This window comes from Aptenodytes patagonicus, chromosome 1 (assembly GCF_965638725.1).
Source record: "Aptenodytes patagonicus chromosome 1, bAptPat1.pri.cur, whole genome shotgun sequence".
In the NCBI taxonomy this organism is placed as follows: Eukaryota; Metazoa; Chordata; class Aves; order Sphenisciformes; family Spheniscidae; genus Aptenodytes; species Aptenodytes patagonicus.
Window position 1 is genome coordinate 103,928,057 of NC_134949.1, and position 23,885 is coordinate 103,951,941.

Sequence of the window (23,885 nt, forward strand, 5' to 3'; positions counted from 1 at the left end):
AGCTTCATATTCACAGATGAAGGATGCTTTAGGCGCTTCAAGAGGAACTGAAGTTGGAAGTTCTGGGATTTTAAAAAGGGCCACTCTGGCTATTGGACCTTGTGAAACTGCTGCTTTTCCCATGATCTCAGGGGAGTGGGAAAGAGGGAGTTGTTTTGGGTAGATGAGCAAAGGCTTTGAGGCTAGGTGAGCTGTGAGTGTAGTTCTGCCATTGCTACCTTGCTTTATCACTTCAGGAGCATAGCTGTGCGTCACTCCCATGTTCTTAGTGCTGGGGTGGCCACACTCCGCCTGTGCGGACAAAGCGTTTGTGTCCTGGGTGGTAAGGATGGGACTTTCTGTCTATGTAGGTGATGGGGTTTCCCTGGGTAGCCCTTGTGCTGCTCTGTGGGACCTACAGCCTCTCCCTCTTCAGCCCCAGCCCTGCACTTCCCTGCCTGCGGCTACCAGATGCTGTGCTCACTGCTGTTGATTCAGGGCGGGGAAAAATCCATGTGCTTTCAGATTCACGTGCTGCCATTGGAGGGAGGCACGTGCTTCCTGAAGGGCCTTGGAGACCCTCTGCCTACCTCTAGGATTGGGAAACACATATTTTGTGCATCTTCCACTCAGGCCTGTTAGGAGAGCAGCTCCCTACTTCAGCCACCGGTGCAGTGGGTTTTGGCAGCTGGAGTTGTCATTTTTCCCAGCTTAGATGTATTTAACAATTGGCTGCAGCAATGGCTGTTTAATTCCCTTGCTAACATTTCCAGGGCAGCTATTTAATTTTTTTTTTAAACCCTCTTGCTTCTGGAAATCCTGTAATCGAATCCAAGCTCTGTCAATCTAATTAGTTTTGAAGTGCAGCTTCTCCATAACTTGGAGACCTAAATAAGCAGCTTAATATTAAAACCTAGCTTCTCTCCCAACACGTAATACTGTTCTGTATTCCCCCACAGAAGTTCCTACTGAACAACAGCCCACTGTGATTGCTCTCCCTCTTTCCCTCTCTTAACCTCCCTCCTCTGTTCCCCGGCCTCTGCCCTCTCTGTGTCCATCGGGAACCAAAATGACCAGGCGCAACCCTCTGCTGCTCTGCTTCAAACGGTCTTTCGTGATGCTGCTTGCTCAAAAGATGCTGATGCCGCTTCGAATGCCAGTGCAGAGAGGTCCGGGGGCGGTGCATAGCAGCTCCTGGTGCTGTGCAGGAGCCGAGCTGGGCAGGGGGGCTGCGCTTGCAGACTGCATGGTGATGTGATCGGCCCCATGTGTGCTGTGGCGGGGGATTGCTGGGATTTACAGAGGGCAGGCTGCGCTGCCCCGGCGCCAAGCCCCGCAGCCAGAGGAGCATGACCTGATGCGGCGCAGGAAAGGACAGCTGCTGAGCAATGCCTCTTTGCCGAGGTGCCACACGCGCTGGCTCGTTCCTGGGGTGCTGCGAGGAGCTGGCAGGGAGGAGATGAATTAGCTCCCTCGGTGCAGCATCCCTCCTGGTCCCCAGCAGCACGCTGTGCCCCTGAGCTTTCTGCCACCTGCAGTGAAGGTGAGATGTCCAGGAGATTTATGTCAGAAATGCACTGTTGGCCCAAACTACAAAGGCTGATGGTGCTATGGCTATAGAGGAGTGAGGCTTTTCAGCCTTTTTGTGCGGGTAGAAGATTTTAAAAAATAAATAAATAAGGGGGGGGGGGGGGCTAAAGAGCACTTTTTATTAGGATAAGATACATGAGGCATGTGGTTCAGGCTCTACTTAGGTTCTGTTGGTGGAGCAGGTTCAGAACGGGTGTGTTTGCCTGCTGCTGCGGCAGTGAAACAAGAATAACCCATCCCACTTTCCTGAAGGACTTTGGTGTCTCTGTAGTGCCCTGGCCCATTTTTTTCTTGTTTGACTTTTTACAGTAGGAATGATAGTGCGAATGAGAGCAAATGCCAGTTCACCAAAAAAGAGCTGTGGGCATTCTCCTCCTAGGCCAGCCCTGGCTGCTCACTGCTGAGAGCTGCCAGAGTCCTAGAAAGCTGCAGTTACACAGGATGGGTGTTTCTCTGCTTCCCAACCTGTTTTGCTCTTAGATTTGAATTGCCTTTTTTAAATTATTTGTTTCAGTTTCTGTACCAATGATAGTGTGTTTTTTTGGTGCAAAACAATTGCAACAGCCTTTTTGTGCTGCTGTGGGTTTTGCTTATGAAGACCCTGTCCTTGCCGTGCATTGGAGCCATGTCCCACGAGGGCCCAGGACACGCAGGATTTGAGTAACAGAAGCAGTCCTTCCCACCGCCATGAGAAAAGGTCGCTATTTTCTTCACCTTTGCTAGGCTTCCCCCTGGTTTTGTGGCTGTCTGCTTTCCCTGGGACTGGCAGGTGGTTTAGTTCTGCAGTACGTCAGTGGGGTGATCTTTATCCACTGAGATCTCGCTTGGCTCCAACAGCCCAAGGTGAAAGCCCATGTAGCTGCGAGGTGATCTCCCAGCAAAGCGAGCCTGGCTCCGGCAGGAGCTGGAGGATTCGGGCATTTGTGCTCTGTCAGGAGGTTTCTGCCCACGAGAGCATGCCCGGGGGATCACGGCTGAGCCGGCCAGCCTTGGGGAAGCCAGGCAGCCGGCCAGCTCCCGCTCCGTAATTGGGGGAAGTAACCAGCCGCCTTTGATGTCTGAGCTGGGCTGAGAAAACTTGACGGCAGACTTCAAAGTCTGTTGTGCCCGCTCGCCTGATTATCTGTAGGCTTCTAGTGCGTCCCCCAAGACTACTAGATTATCCCAGCTAATGCTGTGCTCTTCCCTGCGTCTCCCCACCCTGCCTGGCACCAGCCCCTTGCTTTTGAGGCTGCAACCTCCCTCCCTCCCTCCCTCCCTCTCCTCCTGCCCCTCCCTGGTCACTGTGAGGACGTGGCAATGACATTTCTGGGCAGGGGACATGTCTCCTGAGATCTGTGAAGCAAAGGCAGAGGAGGCATTTTTGGACAGCTTGCCTATAGCCTGCACCCCTGGGCTGTATTCCCCCTCCCCGTTTGATCGCAAGAGCAGCCTGAAATGCAGGGAGCTCTTTGCAGCTGCTCTTTGCAAGGCACCGAGGTGTTTATAGCCAAGAAGGCACCGTGTGCCTTTCCTCCAAAAAGCCTTTGGGGAGCAGGGCTCCCATCCATGCTGTTCCAGGGAAGGTCATGCAAGGAGAGGGCTGTGTTGTCTTTGCCCCCTTCCTGGCACCTTGCTGCCTCAAATTAGTCTCTAGCTCCCTCGCCACCTGCTCCTTGGTGTTCGGGGACCCCCAGGGTGCTCGTCTGTGTGAGTAGAGATGCAGAGGGCAGGTCACTGCTGATGGCTGGCTTGCTCAGATGGGGGTGGGGAGGCGGCAGAGCCATGGAGTTGAGCAGAGGCCCCAGAGCTCATACTCCTCCCAAAGCAGCTTGCTTTCACCTGGGATGTTGCAGAGCGATGCCAAAAGCTCATGGAGGAACCCTCCCTTTTAAGAGCTGGGCTTTTTTCCCCCTAGAGGAAGCAACCTCAGCAGTGGCTGAAAACCGTTCCTGTGCAAAGCTGGATTTGCCCAAGACATGGTTTGAGGTCTGGATTTCTTTGGAAGTTGAGGTTTGTTGCTACTTTTCAGGAGTCAGGGTGGGCTGTGTCCTCTGCTGCAATGGGTGGAAGCCAGCAAAGAGAGTGGCAGCTGTGGGCAGAGGAGACCAGCATCACCTGCTGCTCAGGAGCCTTGCTGCCTAACCCCAGGCACCCAAATGGGGTGAGGGGGCTCACGGGGGCCATGTAGCCAGGCAGGGGATCTGGGCTGCAGCCTCTCCCCTATGCTTGCCTAATTGCTTTTGGGTCTCGGCAGTCTGTTCCCTCTGAAAACCAACACTGACCATGGGTTCACCTCCTTCCTCCTCAACGGCTTCCTCCGTAGCATGTCTACCCTACTTGTGGGAGGATCCTGCCCTACCCCCATCCCTCCCCAGGCTCCTTGCGGTGTGCAGGCAGAGCGTCCGGTCAGCCATTGTCTGTCTGCGAGGTTTCAAAGTCGTCATGGACATTGCAGATTGCTGCTGTGCTCTTTTAATTAGAGTTTAACTGTACCCTACCTGCACTGGGCTTGGTAATGCTTTCCATGCTGTATTTTGGTGGTGTTTTTCTGGAAAGCTTTGGCCCAAAGTGGCTGAGCAGCATCCAAAAAGGGTGCCCACAAAGGGATCCAGGGAGGCAGAGGGAGGGAGAATGGGTACAGAGGCATGCAATTAAAGATGGTCATCACCCACGTGAAAGCCAAAGCCAGTGCTGTGGGCAGCCTGACCTCTGGTCTTGTGCTCTAAAGTGGGAGATGGTGGTACCCTGCTGAGGTGTGCTGAGGTGGCCCTGCTGCTCAGGTCGGGGGCTGTGCTGAGGGCTGGGGGTCAATAGCATTTAATCCCCATGGCCCTGGTGCAGTGCTTCAGCTCACCAGGCTAGGTGCACGGGCACACGCACTGCCTAGCTTGGAGGAGGTGAGTCCTTTGCTCACTGTGGGTACGGGCAGGGACCCTCTGTGCTATCCAAGAGTTGTATTTCCCCCTTGCTTCCTGTCCTGTGTCTTCCCCGGGAAAATAGGGCAAGGGGATCTTTTCTTCCTGTGGATCTGGCTTCACTGATGTGGTTTCTAATGGCAATGCTGTCTTTGTAAAGGATTCTCTGATCCTCTTCCTTTACCCTGCCTTGAGTGGTCTATAGCCCTGCCCTATGTCTGGTTGCACTGATTTCCCAGGGAGGAAGAGAATAAGTTTTAGACTGCGCAGTCCAAGGAAGAGGGAGCTGCTGGTTTTGTCCACAGAGGAGCATCATTGCTGGTGATAGGGCTGGGCCAGGCAATCCTATTCTCCCCGGTTTCTCTATTGCAAATGTAAAAAGCGACTCATGCATCATTAGAGTTGCAAGCTTGGAGTTAAACTGTCCCCGTGTGTGCGTTTATGTGCACACTGATTGTCAGAAGCTCACTGAGGTTGAACTCCAAGTTTCCTTTCTATTTACTCTGTTGCTGCAGCAGAGATGCTTTTCCCTCCTCCAAAGTGGTAAGTGGGTTGGCTTACTGTCAGCAGAATCATCCCTGGGGCACTACTGGCAGCGGGTTGCTCTTGGAAAGCAAACCTCTTCATCCCTTACCTCTGAGATGGGAAGTTTTCATCCTGCAGCAGTGAACAGAAGCCTACCACGCAGTTATGGCTATGTGCATGTCCATGTCCTACTGCCATGGGACACGTGTCCTCCTCACCAACAGGTGTGCTGGGGCACTCCTCCACCGCTCGCCAGCCTCTGCTGTTTCTGCTCGCCTCCTCTGAGGAGCCAGCGCATGGGTTTCAGCCCTGTGTTGCAGCCTCTTCCCCCAAAACAGGTGCTGCTCCTTTGCTCCATTTCATTGCAACGAAATGGGTTGGGTGGCAGAGGACAGGTAAGATCCTGCAGGAACGTCTCTGCCTGCTGCGACAGCCTGTCCCCTCAGCCTGGATTTGGCTTTCTGGAGAGCTGCATGGTGCTATGGGGGCTGCGCGCGCAGGCTGATGAGGAGCTGGATAATGGAGGCGCGAGCCTTGCAGCGAGGAGTCTCTGCCTCCATCTCCTGGCCCCGCAGGCCGTCATATGAATCCGTTTATTAAATGGCGAAAGGAGGGACCTCGTGTTTTCGTTCGTTACATGAATCTCTTTCCCTCTAGAAGTCCGTGGGATCAAGCAAAAGGATTTGTTTTACGGTTGGTTTTTGCTTGTGAATCCCTGAGCTAATTTAGTCATTCAGTCGATGCCCCAGCAGCATGGTGAGAGCAGCATGGCTCAGGGGTAAATGCTTTGTGCTGCCCTCTCTTCTGAAGGAAAAAAAAAAAAAAAAAAAGAGGCAAACCAAACCCCCCTCCAAAAACCCCAAACAAATCCTTTCAGAGAGTGTCTCTGGTTTGAGCCCCTTGCTAGTGTTTGGCTGCATGCCCGAGAGGCTGGGTTTCCCCTACCTGGGATGCGCCCCTGTCAGCCTCCCACCATGCCCCTGGCACCTGCCGGCAGGAGCAGCAGCATGCCCCAGGCCACGCAGTGCCGACGGTGTGATGCCACGCAGCAGCCAGTGCAACCGCAGCGCTTGCCTCTGGGGCTGTGGCCAGCAGCCTCCTGGCCTCAGCCCTCCCAGTGCAGCTCCCTGTGGTCTCACTGCCCCTGAGCAGTGCTGGTCCGGGATCCTCTGTATCCAGGTGCCTGCCCTGCCGATAAGCTGCCTGGGTTGGGCTGGCTGTTATGACGGAGGGTTTCCTGCCCATGTAGCCGATGGGCTGGTGGGGGTGCTGTGGGAGAGACACCACACTTGGGGTGCCCCACTGCACCCCGAGGCAGAGCTTGGTCAGCCGTCCTCGGGGAGCACTATGCCAACCCAACCTGTACCTGAGGCATCATGCTGCTGTCTGCAGCTATGGGAAATAAATAGCTGCAGGGAGCTTCAGCCCTAGAAATCTGGTCACATCCCTCCTGGGGGTCCAGCCCCTCACCCCCTGTGTTAGCAGGGAGCAAGCTACTCCATGCAACAAAGTTGGAGTCGTGAGGCAGAGGGTTAGCCTGTGAGCTGCTGACGGACAGCAAAGCCACAGCCGGTAGCGTTGGGCACCTGGCACGCACACAGCGGCAGAAGGGGCCTTGGGCATCACCCTTGCCCAGGCGCTGTGGGGCCTGGGTGCCGGCTGTCACCTCCCAGAGGCGTGTTACTTTGCTGTTGCACCCCACTCCCTGACGTCTCCCTGCTGTTTCTAAGCAGAGGAAACCACTGCCGCCAGGCGGCTTCCTCCCAGCTGCTTTCAAAATAGCGGGGTGGCTGTTGCCATCGCCCATGTGAGCCTCCACCACCCCTCTGGGAGAGGACCCAAGGAGAGCCATTTCCCATGGGGCTGGCACGGTGCCTGGCGGCTGCCTTCCTCCTCCTCCACCTCCTCCTGGGTGAGTGCCCTGCCCAGTGGCGGGGGCTTTCCTGGGGCAGGCAAGGGGGAAGTAAAGCTCCTGGGGCTGGGAGCAGCACCCGCGTGGGTCAGAGGTGCAGGCTGTTACCCTGGCCACTCTGCCTTCCTAAAGTGGGTGGACGGGACCTTTGCAGGTGGGTGGCTCAGCAGGGCGCCTTGCAGGGGCTGCGGGGTGAGGACGGCACTGCCGTGGCCAGTGCTGCTCTGGCTTGGTGGCTGTGGAAAGAGGTGCGGCAGCATGTTGTCCTTTTGGCACTGTGGTTTCACTCCAAAGCGATAGCCCAGACCCTGGCAGGGTTTTGCTGAGGGGATGTGCACGCCACTGTTGTGTGGCTGCTGGGGGTCCGGAGAGGTTACCTCACTCCCCCTTCCCTTGGGAGGGAGTTTCTGAGGGTTTCTTAGGCTGTGCTGCCACCAACTCTCTTCCCTGGCCTGGCCCCCATGGTTATTTTTTGACTCAGTGCCCACGTCCTGTGGGCATTTTGCTTGGTGTGCATGCTGGACACCAGAATAGAGCAGGTCACCACTGGGAGCTCTGTGGGAGGGGAGGGTGCATGGGTGGCCATCACCTCCCCAAACCCTCTGCAGGCAGAAATGGAGGGAGCCCTTGATGCCTCTCGGTGCCCTCTTGCCTTTGGAGGAGCTCTTGCTGGCCCCCTCTCCCGCACCCTCCCCAGTTTCTATGGAGTGCCTCTGCATCACCCAGCCTGCCTGTTCGTTCCCTCTGCTGTCCCATGTCCCTTGGCTTCTGCATTGCATCTCCTTTTCTGGCAGTGGTCAGTTCTGGCACCTGCTCCCTTTCCCCCGCAGCTTGTGCAGGACTCGAGTGCTTGGTCCTCTTAATTTTAACATACCACAAGCTGCCTCCAGTGATCTCAGCCTGGTTGCTGCTCTCTCTGAACAGCTGGCTGAGAGATGCTCTCCAGCCTTTAACAGGTTTGACAGCCCTCTGGCCATGATGCTCTGGTCTCTGTCATGTGACCCTCGCAGTGTGCTAGGAGACAAGAAAGTTCGGAGGTCTGTTGTTATAGGACTTGTTCTTACAATTGCAAGGGGCGCGAAGTCCCTTGGACTTTGTGCTTCAAAGAATGAGACTGCACAGCAATTCTTTTCAGTATTACATTGCGGTCCTAGGCACATCCAGACCCACTGCCGTTTTGGGTGTGCAGCCCTTGGGTAGCATATACCCCTGCAAACACCACATGTGCCGACTGTTTGCCGGCAGGTTTGAGCACTGGCCAACGGGTGGTGACTGTTCAGAAGGGGCCCCTCTACCGTGTGAGGGGGTCCCACGTCACGCTGTGGTGCAAGGTGAGCGGCTACCAGGGCCCGGCGGAGCAGAACTTCCAGTGGTCCATCTACCTGCCCTCGGCCCCTGAGCGGGAGGTGCAGATCGTCAGCACTGTCGACCCCTCCTTCCCCTACGCCATCTACACCCAGCGCGTGCGCAGCCGGGGGATCTACGTGGAGCGGGTGCAGGGGGACGCCGTCCTGCTGCACATCACTGACCTGCAGGACCGGGATGCCGGGGAGTACGAGTGCCACACGCCCAACACCGACGAGAGGTACTTTGGGAGTTACAGCGCCAAGACGAACCTCTCAGGTGGGTCCTGAAAGAAAGCCTTGCTCCCTGCCGGGCAGGTGTGCAGGCAGGCTTCCACTGTCCCCACCTTTGCACTGGGGAGAAGTGCTCATCTCTGGGTCTCTGACAGAGGGGCAGCTGGGGAAAAGGGTGATTAATGGGACTGGTGGGCACAAATTTTCCTTCTCTCCCCACAGTAGGATTGCTATCCTACCCCCAGGTGGCAAAGGTTGGGATGCCCTTGGCAACCCTTGCAGGTTGCTCTGGCCGTTGTCTCCCAGCCAGGGTAAGGGAAGGGAGAGGAAGCCTCTGCTGTCCAATGGCCCAACTTTAACTTCAGCTCCTGATGCAGCCGCAGCATTTCACAGCTAAGCCCTTAGGAGGTCAGGAGTTTTCAGGCTCTGTGTGTTAGCTGTTGGTGTCCTCTCAGGTCAAGGTGTGGGACTTGACCCAAGCTGGATAGCCACAGACGAAGGGAGGTAGCAGCTCCAGCAGAGCACTGGGAGAGGGAAGGCAACGGGGTGGAGAGACAAAAGGAAAGACCCTACTGTGAGCCTACCAAGTCTACATGGTGGTATGGTACTTCCACTTAGTATTCACCCCTGTTCCCTCCTTTATCCTGGTGGTGTACCAGCCTGCACTTGGGATCATGAGGGACTGGATGTTAATCTCCTTGGGGTTGCCTAATTAATACTGCCCGTAGTTTGACTGAAGAGGATACTGCAGAGAGATTTACTGTGCTTTCTGTACTGCTGAGGTTTTAACTGCTTCACACCTTGGTATAGGCTGATGGAAGCCTTGTCAATCAGCTACAAAAGATATTTCCTCTACACTGTCAGATCCCTTAGGGCCTGGCTGCGGTTTCATAGTGGCCTGCAGGTTGCCCACCAAGGCCAAGAGACAATTTTTCCCGTGACCAGCTGCTCTCTGTGTTTCTCCCCTGTGCTCAGTGATCGCAGACACCCTCTCGGCTTCCATGGTGCCCCAGGTCCTCACCCGCACCGAAGGGGACACGGTGGAGCTCACCTGCGAGGTGTCCAAGTCCACTGCCCAGCACACGCATCTCTCTGTTGGCTGGTACCGTCTTCAGGGAGCAGGAGAGCGCCGCGCCGAGGAGGTCCTCACCCTCTCCAAGGACTTCGTCTTGAGGCCAGGGCCCTCTTACATGCAGAGGTTTCTGGCGGGAGATGTGCGGCTGAACAAGGTTGGGAACACCACATACAAGCTCTCCATTGGGGGAGCAGAGCCATCCGACCAGGGGCAGCTATACTGTGAGGCAGCTGAGTGGATTGAGGATCCTGATGAGACGTGGAAGGACATCTCCCGCAAGCAAACAGGGAGGACGTCGCTGGCGGTCATGAGCCAGGGTAAGGCCCTCACAAACTCATACATTGTCTCCAACTCCTTTGTGCACTGAAGGCCCTATAACAGCAGCCTTCAGTGGCCTTTGCCTGCCTCCGCTGCAGCCCAGGGACCCACCGGTGGGTCTGGCTGCCTCCGCCAGGCACTGAGGGAGCCGACTGGGCTCAGGGCTGTGGCAGCCCCTGGTTTGGGAGCTGTTGGTGCTTCTTGCTTTGGAGAGCAAGAAGCCACACAGCTCTCCACACAGCTGAGTCTCCGATGCCGGCAGCAATCATGCAACTTCACAGGCCCATGCGAGGTGTTAGCAGAGAGCAGCGTGTGCCTGCAGCAGCCTGGCTCCTTGGCAGCATTAAGCTCCTGTGTGTGGAAAACCGTGTTGTTAGACTGCCTCGAGGGTCTCACGGCCTCAAAAACTGAAGTACATAACAGTCAGCTGCCCATCGTGGTGCCTCGGCCACAGGCACTGAGGGACATGGGGATGTGCTGCATGTGCTACAGCTCTGGTGGTCATGCCACCGCTGTGTGGGGTCACAGTGCAGGGTTTCAAGGCACCCCGCGAGTCTCTGCCTGCAGCCTAGCTGGACTGAAGCCAGGAACCAGAGGGTATTAGCAGCAGAGGCTTTGAATGCCCCGTGAGGAAGGTGAATCGTATCATAGGACCCGGAGACGGGGTCCTTATCTCAGGTGTTGCTGACTGCCCAAGAGGGTCTGCCAAGGAGAAGATGACTTTGTGCTCCCCCTCTTTGCTCAGCACCTGCTGCTGGTCAGTATGGGGGACAGGACAGGGGCTAGGAGATGACGTCCACCTCCTCTTGCTTCCCTCTGACCTCCCTGTGCTGCGACAAGTCTTGACATTTCTACTTTCTGTAGGAACTAGCCCAAAACCTCTCCAACTTCGAGAGCATCTCTTGCCCACATCCCGCAGCAGCCAGTGAGGGCTGCAGCATGCGGGACCAGCAGCATCAGATTCAGACAAGCAACTTGAATGCCAGCCCTCCATGCACCTTCTCCCACCACAGACAGCAGAGTTAAAAACACCACTGAGTGATAAAGCCCCTTTGTGCCCCTTTCTGATTTAAGGGTTATTTGTTACATGAAGCAGAACAGCTCCAGGAGGCGAGACAGAGCAGACCCCCACAAAAGCCAATGCATGGCATTGGGTTAGGCATCCAAACCGAGGGCTGCCCTGAGTTGAGCAGGGGGTGGCTGCGGCCCGAGGCCATCCTGATGGGTGCTCTGCTCTGGGGGGGGTTAGCTGCCCCAAAGCGGGGAGCTCAGCTCCTCAAGGCTCTGGTGGTTCCTCTGCCTGCGACTGCTGGTTACTGCCTGGAGCTGGTAACCGTCTCCCCATAGGCAAAATTTTCCAATCTGATCACTTTTCTACTGAAAGAAAATGTTTCAATAGCGTATTCTCTCCCGTTTCCCTCTGCACGGCCATCAGTGCTGCCAGGCGGGAGGGAAGTGTGGGCAGGGCCACCCAGCACCCTCTTTGCTTTTGATTGTCTACAGGCAGAGACCTCTCCGTGGACATCGCTGCTGCTGAAACCTCTCTTTCTGAAGGTGATACCTTGCAGCTAAATTGCATGGTGGGAGCCCAGAGGAGCAGCAGCAGGCACTTTCAAGTGCTTTGGCTCCTCAACAGTGTGGAAGTGGCCAGGGTTGACCCCCATGGGGTATTGATTTGGGAGGATGAATATGAGGAGAGAGCCAAGCTGGGGCAGCTCCGAGCATTCAAGCAAAGCAACGTGGTTTATGTCCTCACCATCTACGAGGTGGAGTTGAAGGACAACGGTACGTACCACTGCTCTGTTTCGGAGGTGAAGACTCCTGGAGACTTTCACAGCATCCAAACCAATTTTTCATCAGGCATCCAAGTCGACGTGAAGCCGATAGGTTAGTAAATCCTAATGGCTGCTCTTCTGGGTAAAACCTGCCGTGACCCCTGACCGGAGAACGCTTCAAGTCTGGCCTCATCTTGGCAGGGGCAACACACCTGCTCTTTGCAGTAAGAGTGCAAATGTGCCATATATTTTGGTAGATAATAATGGGAAAAGCACTTGCTCTGGCAAACATTAGCATGACAGATGCAGCAGCTGTCAACAAAGTGTAAACCTTTAGCTTAGTCTCTTTGCAATAAGTTTTGGGGCAAATAGGTAGAGTTCTGGGGAGGTTGGGTCCTCCTGTGTCTTTGGTACAGAAAATTGTGAGCAACACCTGTTGCTACTCCTGAGGATCACAGGATGACCCAGCAGAACAGGTACTTCTGGATGGGCATCATCATTGCCATTTCCACCAGGGTGCTCTCTCTGTTTTGGAGGGGTGACTTGTGAGAAACCACTCTAAGATGTGTCGGAGACTCTTGGTTTCCTTGTCATAGCTAGATGATGGCTATTCTGATGTAACAGGGGCTGCCTGTTGGGACTCTATTTCTTAAGTATTTCTTTATGTATCTATGTCCCAGGAAAGATGTTAAAGAAGGAAAAAAAAACCCAACAAAAAAACCCCACATAGCCCTCTCCAAAGTTATAAGAAAAGGCTGGTTGAAAATTTCGGACAATTCATTTCCTTTCCCAATGTCAAGATTTATCTAGTCTCTCCATTTAATGCCACAGTATCTCTGGCTTTCTCTGAGAAGCACAACAACATCCCCTCCCACGCAGTAACTGTTGTTTGCAGAGAGCCGCATGCAACTGTCCGTGTCCACCAGCACACCACAGGTCATGGAGGGAGATGCCTTGATCCTGTTTTGCGAGGTGCAAGGAGCGACCAGCCCCGTGTCTGTGCAGTGGTGGCACCTGCCACCACAGCACCCAGGTCCCCGGGTGCTGGTGGCCACCATGGAGTGGGACGGCACCCTGAGCCTGGGCAGTGCCTACCAGGATGGCAGAACTCGGGGGAGCCTCCGGCTGGAGAAAGCGAGCTCTGGCGCTTTCACCCTGGTGATCCCCAAGACATTGGATGAGAGCGATGGTGGGCGGTACGGGTGCGAAGCGACAGAGTGGTCCCGAGGCCAGAGCTGGACAGAGGAGGGGGAGACAGTAGTGACAGTCAGCTCCATGGGTGAGTTGGGCCACCCCTATTTCTGGGATTTCAAGCTGGACACGCTTGAGGCAAGGCTGGAGAAGCGGGTGGACACATGTGGGTAGGACAGAGGTCTCTGTGCCCTGAGCTCTGCTGCTGCTGCAGGGTGACCCGGGGCTGATCACTTGGCCCTGGAGTGCCTCAGTTTCCCCATTTCTAGCAGGGTGCTCGAGTCCTCCATGAGATGTTTTGGGAGAGACAAGTGGGAGACAATAGCTAAAGTGCCCAGAGACCTGAAAGGCAGTGGCTTGCTCGGCAGGTCTTTCTGTCTCCTTAACTTGAAATACAAAATATCTGTTCTAGCAGTATAATTACTTACAGTAATTAAGCACAACAAAGGCACTTGCTGGGTTGTATGGTGGCCTTTTGTCAGAGATACACCCTGGTGCTGGCATCTGATCGCTTCTCCTGCCCTCTTGCCTGAGCACAGAGCCACTAACATCCCTGGCGTGCAGTGCCCACACGTTTCTTCTTTTGATTGCTGGAATGGGTGCCTTTATGGAGAGGCAGCTTTTGGCTGTGATTTAGGGTGTTTTTCCTTCCTTATTGCTGGACTGGGTGCCTGAGAGCACTGGTCGGGCCACAGGAGTTGTTAGGCTTTTGTGGAGAGTGAAAGAAGCAGCAAATAGGGCAGCAGCAGCAGCAGAGGATCCCTGGCTCCCTGCCACGGGGCGGGACTGGGGAGCCTGGAAGAGAAGATACTCAGGGCTGCCTGGGAGGCTGGGGGTGGGAGAGGGGGGGGGCAAGGTAGGAGAGGCCAGGGACTGTGTGGGGCTGGAAGAGCACGGTGAAACTCGGCGGAGAGCAACGCCGGCAGAGGAGCAGCAGGACTGCTGGCTGTCATGGGGCTGCAGTGGCTGAGGCAACAGGGACGGTGCTGCGTGGGAAGGGTGGCGGCGAAGTGGCGCGGGGCAGGACTTCTGTTCCTGTGTCAAGGGTTCTCTCCTCCCCAGCAGGTCTCGGTCTGCACGCCATGCTGAGAAGCCGAATTGCCACCGTCAGATACGGGCAGAGTTTTGAACTCGACTGCCAAGTAAATGCCAGCTATACCCTCAAGGAGGTGCCGGTGTCTGTGGGGTGGCTTTTCCAGCCCAGCCCACCCACAGGCCACTACCACGAGCTGGTCCGGGTCCTTCCCAGCGGCACCGTGGCCTGGGGGACAGTGCAGCCACACTTCCAGGGGAAAGCCCAGCTGTCGAAGGCTGCCACCTCCTTCAGGCTGCGCATCCACAACGCCATGGCTGCCGACAAGGGGACATACCAGTGTGAGGTGGAGGTCTGGAGGAGGAATACCCTGACGCTGGGGCAGCCAGCGGCCACCGCCAGGTCCAATGCCGTGGGGATAAAGGTGGTGCTGCCAGGTAAGCAGTGCCATGGGTGCTTCTTCAGCAGAAATCTCTCCTTCTGCAACTTTAAATCCATCAAACATGCCAGGGGCAACCAGGACCACTGATGGCTGGGATGTCCCCAGCCAGGTCACCTCCTGGGGCCGCACGAGACAGTGTTGCCTGTCCTGTTTCTTCCTCAGCACCCACAGCTCCTGACAACACTCTTGAGGTGAATTTGGTGTTGGCGAGTGGCAATGTCTATTTGTTTGCAGATTATGCCAAGCATATAGGGACCAGCCTTGCCACTAGGATTTTTAAGCCTTGCTTCTGGGAAGAAGTAGTCCCCTCCAGGAAGCTCAGTTGAATGCTGGGGGTGTGAGGTCCCTCCCATGGTGTGGGCTTCTGGGGGGCTGGAGGGAGGTGGAGAGAGACTGGCCCCCGAAGCTGGTGCTGGGATATGTCTGTGTCCCCCTGAGCTTCCCTCAGTGTATTCGAGGTGCGCTGAGAAATCGCCAAGGCTCTCTGCCAGGCTGGGAGCTAGCACTGAGCCGCAAGGTCCTTGGCAGCTCTGGGCAGAGGTATCTCCTCCCGCGCACGGCTGGGCTGTGTGGCTGGGGGCTCTGCCTAGGGTTCCCTTTTATGGACACCTCTGCAGGCAGGGTCTGCGCCGCCACCGTGCCTGCCAGCATTGCGCAGGGAGCTTCATCCTCTTATGGAAGAGAGATGTTGCAAATGCACTGCAGCCCCCCAGCTGGCCCGCCATGTGCCTGCTCCCTGCCACCCCTGGCAGCAGCACGGTGTCGGCTTGCCCTGCTCGTGGCTGGGGCTGCTGGAGGAATTGAAAGGATTGTCCCAGCCAAAACCTCTGAGCCTGTGGAGGCGGGCATGAGAATATGTTTAGGTTTTTTTCCTAGTGTCTGTTCTGCCAGCAAAGGAGAATTCTTGCTCTTTTTTCATGCATTAAGTGCTCCTTCCTCTTATCCTTGGATTTTTGGGATCATAACCCAGTGAACTGAAATTATGCGTTTTCTGTGTTTTTTAACTGATGGGTTTGCTGTAGCATAAGCTGATACATTCCCTTCCCTGTTTGGGCTCGTTTCTATGGTGCTCTCCCTCCTGCTCCGCTGCTGTTCTTTCCTCGCCCCTGCGGAGCTGGGTACTGGGGTGCTCCGTGTTACACCTGAGCCAGCCCAGAGCGGGGGGGTCTACGGGAGGCTAGGGGTGACAACAGACAGTGGCTGTGAGCGTACATTAGTAGTGTAAATGGCATTAAGATGAGCAGGTGTAATTGTAGATCGTCTACGCAGAGGAGACGGTAGCAGCAGAGTAGCAAGATATTACGACATTTCGCTCCAAATGTATTGCAGCCGTTACTGGATACTGCGATGTTGTAAAGATGGTGGAAACTGGGAGGGGGTGATGTGCAGTGGAAGGTGGCTGCTGGCTCTAGTACCGTCTCTCTGAGAAAGGCAGCATGAGCCAGTGAAGGATATTTGGGAAGGTGGAGAGTAAGTCTTGGAAGGAAGCCGGCAGCAATGGGATGAGGTGAAGCTGCAGAAAATGAAGCTGCAAAGTATGAAAATCACCAGCCTGTTTCTTTGCATATAAAACCTCATAGTCGGAGCCTGCAGAGATACTCCAGTTCTTGACTTTTGCTTCAGCACTTTATTTACCACTTGGTGTCTGTCGGCGCTTTAGAAGTTTAAATGCCACTGTGGATCTAGCCTGTAGCTTGAGACAGGAGGGACATGCGTGAAAGGTCGTAACAGGAGGGGAAGGAGGACAGGTCCTTTCCATCTCCGACTTCCCAGGTAGTTCAGCATCCGACCCTTGGAAGGGTCCCATAATTAGTGCCTTGGGCAGGCAGATGCTGCCCAACCCTAGCAGGGATGCTCTCACCAGCCTCTCAGCACAGCCACCCACGGTGGCTTCCCCCGGCTCCGGAGTGAGCCACGGGGGGCTTTGCACCAGCTGCCTGACTGGCCAGCCTGCACAGGTCGCTGCAGTGGCCATGCCCTTCTGTGTGTCCCGCTGCTCCTGGGCTGGGCAGAAAGCGTGGCGTCAGCAGGCAGGGTTCACAGTGAGACGGGCAGCGAGAGGCTCGGCTTGGTTAATTAAATTGAAATAGAAAGGGAAAACAGCACTACGTCTTTCTGTGCCAAAGGAAAAGGCAGGCAGCTGCTCTGCCCTTTTCAGTAATTGATCTTTAGCGAGAGGAAGGAGAGGAGACTTGGGAGTTGAAAGAAAGGGGCTTTGCAGCAAGTGCTCCGCTTCCTCTCAAGGTGATCCTCTCTGAGAGCGTAACAGTAATTTTTCTCATCAAAATCGAGTGCTCACAGCAGCGGTTCCCATGGCTCCTCTCTGAGCTCTAGTAGCTTTTGCTTCCCTGGGGTATTTTCTGCCCCGGTGGGTGTCAGGCCAGGCCATACTCAAGTGAGAGGCCCCCCGGGCAGTTTGCTGTCTCCTGTGCTGGCAGCCTCTCTGGGTTTGGGGAAAGGACCTGGGTTTTACCCACCTGCCCCTGACCGCAGCAGCACTGCCGGGAGGTGCTCACTTGGAGGGATGTACAAGTTTTGGTCCAGCATGGCCCCACAGCTGACTTTTCTGGAGCTCATTTTTGCTGGGAGAGGTGGCAGAGCTGCTTGTGATGAGCGGTGGGGCTGCTCTGCCAGCACACTCTTGCTGACAGCTGGAGCTGGGGAAGGCACATCCATGTGTCTGACATGGGAAGGCTGTCCCTGATGTCCACCACCTTCCCCGGTCCTGCCTACTTCTCTTCTGTGGCCTTTGAAATGGGGGCAAAGCCTCCAGTTAAAATACCTGGGAGTATTTTTAGTTTTCTCTTTGGCAGAGTTCACTTCTGGGTCCCTCCTGGACTTCAGCAGGCTGGCTGAGTGATATTCCTGCTGTACTGAGCAGTTGAAGTTAAGAACCAAGTGTCTTATTTTTTCCAGTGTGATCAGTTCATCTGTCACAGAAACACAGGATGGCTGAGGTTGGCAGGGACCTCTGGAGGTCATCTGGTCCAACCCCCTACTCAAGCAGGGCCACCTAAAGCCGGTTGCCCAGGACCGGCTTTTGAATATCTCCAAGGAAGGAGACTCTCCCACCCTGAAGATTTGTGCTTCCGTAGAGCTGGCTCTGGGCTGGGTGCACTTTTAACTGCTGAAGTTGGAAGACATCAACTTGCATCTGGTTCCTAAGTATGGCCGAGTCTACTTGGTCTCTGCACGTGTGGATCTGATGAATTTGCACAGCTTCCTAATTAGGGTGATTGCCTTCCTGTCTCTTCTGCTTCTTGCCCTTACCCATTCCTTGAGAGCAGGGCATGTGCACTGTGAAATGCAGGACAGCACTTTGTTGATCCCTTGGGAGTGGCCACCTCCCAGTGACTGTCACTGCCAAAATCCTCACCACTGAGGTGAGGCAGTAAGCAGATATTGGGACTTATGGACATGCAAGTCCTACTATGGAGGAAACTGTCTACCTTTTGGTGATAATGCGTCTGCTTGCAGTGTGGAGAGAAGAGGAGGAAGTGCAATAGGGTGCAAAGAGAAAAAAGCGGCGTAAGTGGACGTGAGCAGGGAGATTTTGTTCACAAATTTGAGATGGAGGCAGAGGCAATGCGCAGGGATGTCAAGGGCCATCAGTTGGGATATTTTGCATTGACTGGTCTCAGGAGAGACGGTGATGGCCTCTGAAGTGGATTGCTTGAGTTTCGAGAAGAAATGCTTGAAGGAAGGGGAAGCATGTGGGCTCCCTTCTGTGGTGTCCTTCTTCCCCATCAGCCCCTGCAGGAGAAGCCGCAGCTCCCTCCTGGTCCACAGGCTCTCTCCCTAACCTGCTGCCATCGAATCCCTCGGGGAGGTGCCGCGGAAGAGAGCGCCCTGCTGAGCCTGTGGCTGAGGGCAGGGGGCTGAGACGCTCCGCAGGGGCATCTCAGCATGTCCTCTGCAGCCCGTCCCTGAACCAGCACCCAGGGGCTAAGCTTAAGGGTGTTCAGTTGTCCCCGGCCGCCGCAGCACAGGGCGTTCTGCTGCTGAGCACGTACACAAGGAAAATGCCGAGAATGGAAACTCAGCCCACAGTCGCTTAAAACCCTGATGGTGTCCCATGCTGAGTAATTTCTGTCTACCCACGGGTAGATATCTGTGTGTACTGCTTCACCTGACTGCTGGCCCCATCTGACAGAAGTGGTGTCTCAGCGTGGAGGGGAGGGCCAAGGGGAAACGCAAGCAGTTGGAGGCCCTTCAAAGAGACCAGTTCGCAGCCTTTCCACTGCTGGAGGAGAAGGAAAGGCGGCAGCAATGGGTGATGTGCGGCGGGAAGGGGGTCCGTCAAACTAGGCGCATTGGGAGCAACTGTGTACCCTGCGGGGGGGCAGAGCTGCAGGCACCACTGGAGCTCTCCTCTCCTGAGCTGCTCAGCACTAAACTGAATGATTGCTGGGTATAATCACAGCGGATGTTCAGGACCGTGTTATGTGGTTTCTGGTTAATAACCACAGCAAACACCTGAGACGGTGACTGTTAGCAAAACCCACGCAGGCTCTGTAGTCTCTGAGATAAAAGACACTTGTTCACAGTCTCCAAAGCTGTGGCCTGGTTTTCTCACTTATGTGTGAGCCTGCCGACAGGAGCAGCGGTAGATGGACATTTTTGCTTCAGACAGAGGCTTTGCCTCCAAGCTCCAACACGGTGGCTGTCTCCACCCCCCCATTCCTGCCCTGTGGTCCCCCACGCACCTCCTCTGCTACTCTCCTGCCCAGTAGCACCCAGTGATTCCCCGCCACAGTTCAAATAAGGGTGTGTGGATTTGCTCTTTCCCTCCTTCCCCCACCGCCCTTAGCACTCCTGCTCCAGCATCACCTAACGGGTCTTCGTCCCCTGAGCACCCTCTTCCTCCCTCCTCTTTTGGCGGATCTCTCAAGCTAGCCTCATTCCTCTCCTTGCCACCATCCTCGTATTGGCAGCTGCAGCCAGCGTGATTATTTTGTTTCTCCTTTTTAGAAAGCAAGCTTCAGGTATCTACGAAAGAGAGCTCTGTGGAGATTGCTGGCGGTGCTGACACAGCCATTGAGTGCAAGATCATGTTTGCCCAGAATAATTCTCAGTTCACCGTTACCTGGTATCTCCTACCTCCTCCTCCGGCAGATGCAAACCCCCTGAAAATCATAAGGGCCCACTACAGCAGCATACTGGAATATGGGGCTGAGTTCAGCTCTCCTGCACAAAAGTCCCGGTTCCTGAGCCAGAGGGTGTCCAGCAACATTTTCTGGCTGCGGATACTCTCTGCGAACCCCAGGGACCAGGGCAGGTACTACTGTGTGGTAGAGGAATGGCTCTGGCTGGTGGACGGCTGGTACAAACTCAGAGAGGGAGCATCGGGAAAGACCACGCTGGAGTTCAAGCTCCCAGGTAAGCAGTGGTTATCTCTCGCATAGGTGCTGCTGGAGGAGGTTGGACCTATCTGTGATGGGCCGCCTGCCAGGCCACTCCTAAGCTGGCAGGGCTTAGGAGAATCAGCGGCTCTGGCGTTGGATCTGAGCCTTCGAGATGCAGGAGGTGTCAATGCCTCTCAAACGGAAATAGGGAATTAGGAGGATTTACCACATCCTCCCAAACCAACCAAGCTGGTATTCTTGCCACTAGCAGATGATGTCTAATGCTTCCTAACAAAGTGAATCGTGGCATTTTCTTTTCCCTCCAACACATGGTGTGCTTGGTCGGTTGTACAGTGCTGTGAATAGGGAAGTAGTCCTTTCCTGGTACTCCCGAGCATCCTGAAGCAAGAGACAAAGTTTTCCCTACCCTGCTGCACATAGCCACAGAGAACAAGACTGAATGCTCAGCTGCTCCCACCTTGGGCACTGCGCTGCTGGGGTGCACGGTGGGTCTCGCTGGCTCAGTTCTTCCCGCTCTCTCAGCATGACCTGGCTTATGGTTGCAGCCCTAAATAAAGTGGATCAGAGAATTCCAGCTTCCTAAATAGCTTTTGGTCCAAAGGATGCCTTATCACTTATGTGGAGGGGGAGGGAGGTATTACAGCAGAGGGTCGTGAACAAAAGGCAGAGATGATGGGGGGGGGAAACCACCCCGGGGAGAATGTGTCACAGGAGCAAGGGGGCCCGTGGGTGTCCTGCCAGAGGCTCTTCCAAAAGGCCATCCCAATCCCCCGTGGTTCGCTCTGGAAGATTTCCATCAGCCTGCAGGCGCAGTCAGGAGCATTTCTATGGCAGCACAACACCACAACGTCTCTTTCTGCTTGCCTCCTACCCTAGAGCGCAAACTGCACCTGGAGAAGACCAACAGCAGCATCTCGGTGAGGGAGGGCGAAGAGGTGACACTGCACTGCCTACTGCGGGGCACCCACCTGCCCACTGCCCACCTCTCGGCCACCTGGTTTCGGGGGGAGGAGAGTGGCCGCACCAGGCCCCTGCTCATCCTCCACTGCGACGGCGCCATCGAGTACCCCCAGGAGAGCCTGGTGGGCAGGCTGCACCTCCGCCGCCCCACCGCCAGCGACTTCAGCCTGACACTGCGCAGCGTGGAAAAGGGTGATGCCGGGGTGTATCACTGCCAGGTGCAGGAGTGGCAGCAGCAGACCCAGGGGAAGGACAGGGCTCTGGAAGCCTGGGCGCACTCGGGGTACATTTGGCTCACCACCATCCCGCCAGGTAATGCTGCTGGGCGCGAGGGGCTGCTCACCCTGCACCGGTTCCCCTTTAGCCATGCTGGGGTGCGTCGGGGGGCATAGTAGCTGCTCTCTGAGGGTGATGCTGGCTGCAATGGCAAGGATGCAGCAGGGCTGGGAGGACTTGCTAAAGGATTGCAGCAGGGGTCAGTGCTGGGGAGATTGCCAGAGTTGTGTTGGGAGCCAGGGGAGGGAGGGGAGCCCTTCGAGGGAAGGCAATGAGATCCCATTCCCAGTCCCATCGATCTGCCACGGCTGAAACCCAGGTGTTTGGCATTGTAAACATTGGAGGTGGTGGCCGGATGAGACACCAAGAGCTCTGACTGTGAGGCACGGGGTCCAGAGGGTACCATTGAGTCCACTTGTGTCTGCAGTGCTTTGACTTGTGGGCTCTCTGCGGGACCACGGGCACAAACCCCTGCTCTCAGTTGTGCCATTGGAGCCAGAATGCTAACTTTTTTGGGCAAAAAATTCTTGCTGTGATTTTTCTGGCAAGTCCATCTCCAGTGAGGTCTCTAAAAACAGCCTCTGTCCTCTTGGGGTGAGTTGGGGTGCATGCCGGATGCAAAAATAGAGCTGGATTCTGCATACAGAATTTCAAATAAATAAAAGGAAAGGTTTCAGTCAGGCACACACAGTATTTTTAGGGAGGTAACAAGCAGGAAAAAAGTACTCTCTTGTTGCCTCTTTGGGGAAATAGGAGGCTCAGATGGTCCATGTGCTGAGAGGAATCCTGCAGTTCTTCTCATGCCTTCAGTCTTGGAGTTGCCATGCCTGAAGCCAGCCTGGGTGCCCACACGTGGTTATAGCTTCTGCAGCAATTACCAATGCTGACTGACGTGGAAGAACTCAGGGGACCCTGTAGAGCCCTCCCTTGTGCCTGCTACTGGCACAGACATGCATGGAGCCTGCTCACATGACTCTGCACCTACAGCAGAGCTAATCTGAATTTAATTGCACAGGGAAGGACTGACAGCACTTCATCCCTCTGCTGTTATGTTCCCGCTGTTGTCCATCACGGCTCCCTCTAGCACCCAGATTTCTCCTTCATCAGCTCCCTCTGTCTCTTGTTACCTGGTACTGGTGGAGTAACCATTGCTAAAATTGCTCAGTAACTGCTGGAAAATTCTCCTCCAATAGTGTTTTGGCCAAGTAGTTTTCACGGTTTTCACAAAATCCAAGAGATGAGCTGGGTGGGGTTTTTTGTTGTGTTTTTTTTCTTTGTGTGTGTGTGTCTCTGTTTCTCCAGTGATGCAGGTATCTCAAAATGCCCCTCTGGCTCACATATTTCAATGTTTTGGAGTTTTCTGAGGGGTAAGGAAACAGCCATGTGCAAGTATACCTGTAACCAGGAGTAACATCATCTCTAATCTCTGATGCTTATGCTGCCCTTTAGGATACTTCCCTAGTACTACAGAGGCATTCATATAGTGGAGACTTCACCCTGTTTTCCTACGGGAGAGTAAATACTGCTTCCGTCTATATGGATGGGGTGCAGAGCTTCAGAGGTAGAGAGGTAAAAGCCAGTTTCACAGCCAGGAGTAGCCCCCAGGTTGGTTCATCCCTAGGGTCACACCTAGCTCACCAGGCTGTGTGGGTCCCCCATGGACAGCTTCAAATCAGCAGACCCGCAAGCTCAGCGTGGTTCTGCAGAGCAAGCGTAAAGCATCTGTGCATGGGTGTTGGGTGAGGAGGAGAGTTGAGGAACAACACTTTGAGGTGGATAAAACAGACCCAAAGGAATTGGCATGACCCTTCATGGTAGGCCAGGTGCATCTGAGGTCAGTCTGTGGTGTTGAAGCTGTGTGCCAAGTGAGGAGATTTTGATGGCCAGGATTAGTCGGTGGCTGTAAGGAGCCCGGGACAAAAATGGAGAGCCTGCAAATGATAGCTTTTCAGCTAGCATGGGGCAGACCAAACCCAGTCTTTTGTAGTACCCAGAGGGTCTGCCAGCAGTACAGGCAGCCTCCCCCTCAGCCGGGGAGCTGTCCTGCAGGAGCTGCCGGGGATGGGGCTCGCAGCCGCCTGCAGCTCAGGGTGGCTGAAATAGGATAGCAGAGCGGCAGAAGCAAGGAGGGGCAGGTGTCTGGAGGAGACAGGGACCTCCTTTATCTGGTTTCCTTTGCTTTCCTCTTGTCCCTCCTTGTTCTGTGGTGCAGCCTCTGGCAGACCTCTGCCTCACCCCACTGTCACCTGGTGTCGGGCAGGGACCCAGGGGGTGAAGAGTACGTGGCTTCTCCTTACTGAGCCCAGCCTGGAACGGGTTAGCTGAAGAGCCGTGCTGTTTATGTTGGGATGCTTCAGCTGAACAAGCTGGGACCCTATCTGACCTCCCAAAACAAGAAATTGAGGCAAATTACCTGGTTTCTCTCCCCCTTCTCCTCAGGTAGCCAGTATGAATTCTTAAAAATTGGTAGGTGTTGAAGACTGAGGGAAAAGTGATAAGAAGATAACCTATAGAAACAGTAGGAGAAACTCAAACTAGCTTAGGGCGTCATTCACTTTTTTTTCTTTTCTCTTCCCTCCAGAGTCAACTGTTTTTTCTAGGATCTGCTCATCCCCACCACTGCTGAACTTCATCCTGTACTTACCGCTGGTCCTGATCCTTCTCCTGGCCCTTGCTGGCTTCTGCTGGTTCTTCAAATTCAGAAAAAGCAAAAAGGGCAGCGTCACAGGAGACCAGCTGATGGAACTGCAAGGGGCTGGAGAGGTCAGGAAAACCTAGCTGGTCTATAATGGCGGATGTAACTTGAAGGAGCGGAGCTGGACAGCTGAGGAGGACTGAGTACTTGCAGAGGGGCTTTTTATTGTTTTGCAGTAGCTCTTGCAATGAATCCTTGAAATTGCATGTTTACTTTCAATGGAACGAAGCAGCTTTGAATTACTAAGCAAATAGGGTTTTCATAACAGGTGTTC

General features: G+C 54.9%; 1 protein-coding gene across 1 annotated transcript; it reads left to right on the plus strand.

Moving 5' to 3' along the window:
* Nucleotides 1-6,848: 6,848 nt before the first annotated feature.
* On the plus strand, nucleotides 6,849-23,805 carry CD101 (CD101 molecule). The gene is made up of 9 exons (XM_076328855.1): nucleotides 6,849-6,903; nucleotides 8,149-8,526; nucleotides 9,456-9,872; nucleotides 11,377-11,760; nucleotides 12,544-12,927; nucleotides 13,905-14,309; nucleotides 19,286-19,693; nucleotides 20,557-20,952; nucleotides 23,498-23,805. The coding sequence occupies exons 1-9, from the start codon at nucleotides 6,849-6,851 to the stop codon at nucleotides 23,692-23,694; spliced, it is 3,024 nt and encodes a 1,007-aa protein (XP_076184970.1). The 3' UTR covers nucleotides 23,695-23,805.
* Nucleotides 23,806-23,885: the final 80 nt, after the last annotated feature.